Source organism: Bison bison, unplaced genomic scaffold (assembly GCF_000754665.1).
Source record: "Bison bison bison isolate TAMUID 2011002044 unplaced genomic scaffold, Bison_UMD1.0 scf7180017864061, whole genome shotgun sequence".
NCBI classification, from domain to species: Eukaryota; Metazoa; Chordata; class Mammalia; order Artiodactyla; family Bovidae; genus Bison; species Bison bison.
Window position 1 is genome coordinate 7,391,918 of NW_011494633.1, and position 6,571 is coordinate 7,398,488.

Genomic DNA, 6,571 nt, shown 5'->3' on the forward strand with positions numbered 1-6,571 from the left:
TTTTTCACTTATCAGTTAGAAATGGAAAGGGCCAATAGTACCAATATTTTGCTGATGAGAATTAGTGAATGAAAGTGAAGTGAAAGTGTTTGTGACACAGTCGTGTCCAACTCTTTATGACCCCATGGACTATAAACCCCAGGCGCCTCTGTCCATGGAATTCTCTAGGCAAGAGTACTGGAGTGGTTTGCTGTTCCCTTCTCCAGGGGGTCTTCCCGACCCAGGGATGAAACCTGGGTCTCCTGCATTGCAGGCAGATTCTCTACCATCTGAAAGGCTCATTGCAACAGTGATACCAAATTCATTGTTTTATCTTGACAGCCCTCCAAGGGCACAATTCTGTAGATGTAAAAAAAATCTGAAAGAACTGTGACTTCTTTAGGTACCAATTTTGAAAAAAAATTACTTCTGTTAGGTATTTTTGTGAACTGTATTTTTATATCTCTAAAGCTTAGAGTAATTTCTAATTAGAATAGTTTTCTAAATCTACTTATGCTTGTTAAATAATTAATTCAACGGAAGCATACCTCCTTGCTATACTTTAATAGTTTAGATCGGATAATGAATCCTCCTAGAAGCATTATACTTTGCGTACTCTGTTGCTTTATGTCTCACTTTTAATTGGACATAAGGGAATGTAGTATTTTAATCATAGCTCTGCCAGTATCTTTATCTAGAGTTCTGTTGCCACTTTTGTCTTCTCTGAAATTTTTGTCATCAAGAAAGGCAAGATTGCATTTTTTTCCTTCTAGATTGAGTTGGTTGGTGTAGTGTATTCTTGGTTATTAAAATATTCATAGCTTTGGGACTTTGAAATGGTGAATAATCATGATGTGTGAAACAACATGATGCATAACTGTATGATCTTAATTACATAAAAATGGATGCTTAGTTATGAAAATACACAAATGAGACCTGGGAGGACACGTCGAACGGTAAACTGCTTGTGACTGTGAATGACTTTGCTTTTTGCTTCTTGTGTTTTTTTGGTTGCCTATTATGCACATGTTAACTTTTAATAAATAAATGTTATTTTAGAAACCTTAAAAAAGTAAACCTACTTATGCTTACCTTTAATACTAAGGTGCTGTTTTATTAATAGGAGCAATTAGAAAAAGAGAAGCAACAAAATGATGGAAGGCCCATGAGTGATAAAACCTTTGAAAAGAAACGTAAGTACTTTTGCCACATCCTCACCACCAAGGTACATAATTGACGTTATATCCCAGCATTCTGAAAGGCCATGCTGAGTTGTTTTTTTTTTTAGTTTTTAAAATATGTACTTGTTTGTTTATTTTTTAATTGAAGGATAATTGCTTTACAGAATTTTGTTGGTTTCTGCCAAATATCAACATGAATCAGCTATAGGTATACATATGTCCTCTCCCTCTTGAACCTCCCTATGCTAAGGTTTTAATTTTATGTGGAAAATCACTTTCTTTGGTTTATCAAAAGTTGTTCTCATAAATGGATGCTAACTGATACAGATCCTCACCAATAAATAAATGGTGAGGATCAGTGCAGAGGTTCAGATCCTTCAAAGGAAAGTTTGAAGTTTGATAATAGCAATAAGATTGTGAAATTGATCACTGAGTAACTAAGAATGAAATATTTAAATATATAAAGAATAAGATTTGGGAAATAGTGCTGCTTAGTGAGAGAAAGTGGTTCATAGTCTCTGTGTTGTCTTGTGTGTATGGAGATTAATCAGAGGAATTTGTAACACTTAAAACAGAGTTTGTTTTAGGTAGAGACTCTAAGATACCAACAAGTCTGCCCAAGAACATCCCCATTTCTGTTCCTGGATCCTCCTCTGCCACCCCATCCACAAGTAAGAAACTGGTTTTTGTGTCTGCTTTTTTCCTTTTATAAATGATAATTACAAGGAAGTCACTGTATGAGATATGAGATATTGTTTGAAAAGCTCTAGTTTTCTTTTACTTTGTTTGGTGCTTCTTAATGGGCAGTAAAGTAAGAAATACTCCAGTCAGGTCAAACCAAGGCAGGGAAGCCACCCGCTCAGTGTGGTACTCACAGTGGTGGGAGCTGGAGAGGGAATGGGGTTGGGGCAGCTGAGGATGAACTGATGAACTAAATAATTGCATTTGCCTTCTGCTTGTTACTCTAGGTAAAGAAATCAAGAAATCTAAATTGATTCGAAGCCAGTCTTTTAATAATCAAGCTTTTCATGCAAAATATGGCAACTTAGACAAATGTACTACTAGGTATGATCTGTCAGCTCTTCACATTCTGGCTTAATTTTTATTTTAACACATCTTTATGTGAGATGTTTACATTATTATATAAAATTGGAATTAATTTTGAGGTTTTTCATAGGTGAACAATAAGTTACCATCTATAAAAATTTGATGTTAAGGAAAATAATAGTCTTACCAATTTGCATAAGAACAGTTATCCTGGAATTCTAGGAAGACTGCTTCCCCGATCCTGTGTAACACATCATGGAATCTGTATATCGTTTTATGAGGAGAGTGGTGCTCTATCACACGTGCCACACAGCTTCTAAATGGGTGTGGACATGCCCCATTCACTGAATAGATGTGATAGCCATTTGCTGTTTGTGTTGTTTCTGTCCATGAAGAAACCGCTGGCCTCTTTCTGTGGTAAAATGGTCACAACAGAGTTCTCCTGACTGTGGTTGTACATCTAGTCTCCCTTTTGGCCCAGTAGACAAAATTATAAACAGTTAAGATTAGGGGAGAATCAGTATAAATTAAATGACCATGACTCTTAGTATACATATAGTAAATATGTAACAGCTGCAAATCAGTCAGCAAGCAAAGTAATTTTAAGGAACCGTAAATGTCTTCAAAACTCTTTATCAAGAAAAAGACTATGTTATGGAAAAAATGTTTTTTCTTTTGTTTTTTTAAACATTTTTATTAAAAAATTGAAAAAAAAAAAGCTTAATCTGGATGTGTTTCAGCTATGCTTTTGGACATTATTGGTAGAATTGTTTACAGTTCCTAGCCAGTAGGGTGATCTCAAGATGGGCAAAAGAGAATAGAACTAAAGATGTATTATTCCTAGGAAAATTTTATCTCTATTACCTGCTTTGGCTGCGTATCAAAAGAAAAACTGTTATTCTGATGTAGCAGAAGTTTAAGGAAATGCTTTTAACTTAAAGTAATTGTTGTGAGGTGTGGAATGTAAAAAATAAATGAGAAAAGTAGTAAGCATGTTTCATAACAAGTAGAGGAAAGCATTAAGGAAAAGTTAGGAAAGACCAAGTGGTATTTTCTGATCAGTGGCTGAGGCTGAAAGATACATTTTCTTGTATTTTTAACTAAATCATGTTCTTTTCTAGTAAAAGTTCTACAGCAGCATATACACCTTCTGTCTCAGGTTTATCAAAGACTTCTATGATTTCACTAACTGGTAAGTAGAAATCTGAGCTCTTCAAATAATTATTAAATTTAATAAAATACAGTTTTCTTTAAATGACTCATTTCTTTATTTCTAGATACAGTGTCCCCAAATTTATGTCTGTATCAAATAGCAAAGAAACTTTCCCCTAGCAATTAAAATGCTTGACAATACTATTTTGTTTTCACTGTGTCAAGAGTCAGAGTTCAATACTTTTAAAAGAGGAAAAGTACAAAATGATAGGATAGGTTTTACTGCAGTCTGAAGACCTGCTCAGGCATAGACTAAAAGTTTTAATTTTTAAGGAAGTTAAAAACACTAAGGCTTCACTGTGGATCATATGCAGCTAAACAGTTATAGTATTACATACTTGAAAGTTTATACCAGGGATAAGCAAACTTCTCTGTAAAGGACCACATGGGAAATATTTTGGATTCTCTTGGCCAAACTGGTTTCTGTGACAATTACTCAACTGTAGTATAGCAGAGTAAAAGCAGCCACAGACAATACATAACAAGTAGGTGTGGCTTTTATTCAACACAATATTGTTGTATTTCAGGGAAAAAGGAGACCTGTAGAGGGATAGCGATCAGGAAATGGCCAGAAAGTAAAGCAATTAGAACACATACAACATTCATCAATTAGGTATGCCATCTTATATGGATGTGGTTCATGGTGCCCTAAGACAATTTCAGTAGTAACATCAAACATTACTGATCACAGACACCACCGTAAATATAATAACAAGGAAACAGTTGGAAATATTGCAAGAATTATCCAAATATGACACAAAGACAAGAAGTGAGCAAATACTATTGGAAAAATGGTTCTGGTAGACTTTCTGGATGCAGTGTTGTCACAAACCTTTCAATTTGTAAAAAAAAACCAAAAAAAACAAGAAAAAATTTATTATCTGTTTTGAAAAATGAAGAGCAATAAATTGAGGTAGGTCTGTGTATGGTCTGCAGATTCTAAAGTTTAACATCCATGGCCTAAAAAGCATATCTCTCATAAGGGTAAATCATTTATTAAAATATTTGAAAAATATTGTCTTAAAGTTTCAGTATTATTTTGGGGAGAGGAAATAAATGAAGTATTTCCTAGGTTTCTTGGTTAGAAAAATGTGCTTATTATTTGTTACTTATTGACTTTCAGACTGAGGAAAATATCACTATACAATTACATATCTGCTCTATAATGAGAAAATGGGAGCAAAATATCTCTAAACAAATATATTAGGTGTTTACATAGAGATTGTATTTACTTTGGGAGCGAAGATGGGCTTGGGGATGATTGTCATTTGAGATGAACCTTAAGGTGCTCTAGAATTTTGACAGGCAGAGATGGGTATGGAATACCATCCCATTCAGAGAACCTGTTAGAAGTAAAAGCTGACTATTGTGTCTTTAGAGACCAACAGCAGCCTGTCAGGCTGGAGTGTGGAGAGGGTGTGTGTGGGGTTGGGGGAGTAGTGTTAAATAAAAAATGGAAAGGTCAAAGACACAGTGTGGAAACTCAAATTAATACTATTTACTTAACATGTTCCCATCAGTCATCAATTATAGCATTCCAAAGCTCTGTAGGCACCACAGGCTGGAGGAAATGTAAAGGAAATTCTAGTAAGGATTCATGGAAACAAGTTGCAATGTATCCATTGCAGGTGGATATGAAAATCGGTGGAAGTTTTTGGGAGCAATTTGGTCAAGTTCATCAGGAATCCTAGTTTTTAAAAATATTTCCTCAAAAAATCCCGTATCTAGTGATCTGTCATGAAGTATAAAATAAAAAAAACAGAAAACAGAAAAAAAGATTTGTCAGTGTGCACTCTTGATATGATGTGATGAAAATACTACTTTAACTCTGTCATCCTACCTCAAACCTATAACCTTAGTCTAATTGTGAGAAAAGCATCAGACAGATTCCAGTAGAGGCACAGCCTACAAAATATTTGACCAGTACCCCTCACAACTGTTAAGGTCATCAAAAACAAGGGAAGGCTAAGAAGCTGTCCCAGCAAAGGAGACCTGACAAGTAAGTGTATTGTGGTGTCCTGAATGGTATCCTTAGATACAAACAGACATTGGGTGATACTGAGGAAATCTGAACACACTGTGGATTTTTGTTAATAATACCATGTTACCATTGGTTCATTGATTGTACCAAGTATAGTATATAAATGTAAGGTATTAATAAAAAAGGACCCTGATTTTGGGAAAGATTTGAAGGTGGGAGGAGAAGGGGACAACAGAGGACGAGATGGTTGGATGACATCATTGACTTGATGGACATGAGTCTGAGAAAGCTCCAGGAGTTGGTGATAGACAGGGAAGCCTGGCATACTGCAGTCCATGGGGGTGCAAAGAGTTGGACATGACTGAGTGACTGAACTGACTGAACTGTGGGGGTAGGTGGGAATTCTTCATACCCGTCTCAATTTTTCTATAAACCTAATACTTTAAAAAGTTATGTGTGTGAAGATAACATTTTATTTTTTTTTTATTCAATTTAATTAAAAAAAAATTATACATGTGTTCCCCATCCTGAACCCTCCACCCTCCTCCCTCCCCATACCATCCCTCTGGGTCCTCCCAGTGCACCAGCCCCAAGCATCCAGCATCGTGCATTGAACCTGGACTGGCATCTCGTTTCATACATGACATTTCACATGTTTCAATGCCATTCTCCCAAATCTTCCCACCCTCTCCCTCTCCCACAGAGTCCATAAGCCTGTTCTATACATCAGTGTCTCTTTTGCTGTCTCGTATACAGGGTTATTGTTACCATCTTTCTAAATTCCATATATATGCGTTAGTATACTGTATTGGTGTTTGTCCTTCTGGCTTACTTCACTCTGTATAATAGGCTCCAGTTTCATCCACCTCATTAGAACTGATTCAAATGTATTCTTTTTAATGGCTGAGTAATACTCCATTGTGTGTATGTACCACAGCTTTCTTATCCATTCATCTGCTGATGGACATCTAGGTTGTTTCCATGTCCTGGCTATTATAAACAGTGCTGCGATGAACATTGGGGTACATGTGTCTCTTTCCCTTCTGGTTTCCTCAGTGTGTATGCCCAGCAGTGGAATTGCTGGATCATAAGGCAGTTCTATTTCCAGTTTTTTAAGGAATCTCCACACTGTTCTCCATAGTGGCTGTACTAGTTTGCATTCCCACCAACC

General features: G+C 35.9%; 1 protein-coding gene across 1 annotated transcript in view; it reads left to right on the forward strand.

Annotated features, from left to right (window-relative positions):
• PPP4R4 (protein phosphatase 4, regulatory subunit 4) overlaps positions 1–6,571 on the forward strand; it is a 102,137-nt gene that overhangs the window by 88,267 nt on the left and 7,299 nt on the right. Inside the window, exons 20-23 of the mRNA XM_010836266.1 lie at positions 1,103–1,172; positions 1,748–1,831; positions 2,129–2,225; positions 3,329–3,399. Coding sequence (XP_010834568.1) covers positions 1,103–1,172; positions 1,748–1,831; positions 2,129–2,225; positions 3,329–3,399 — 322 coding nt within the window. The remainder of the gene's footprint in view (positions 1–1,102; positions 1,173–1,747; positions 1,832–2,128; positions 2,226–3,328; positions 3,400–6,571) is intronic.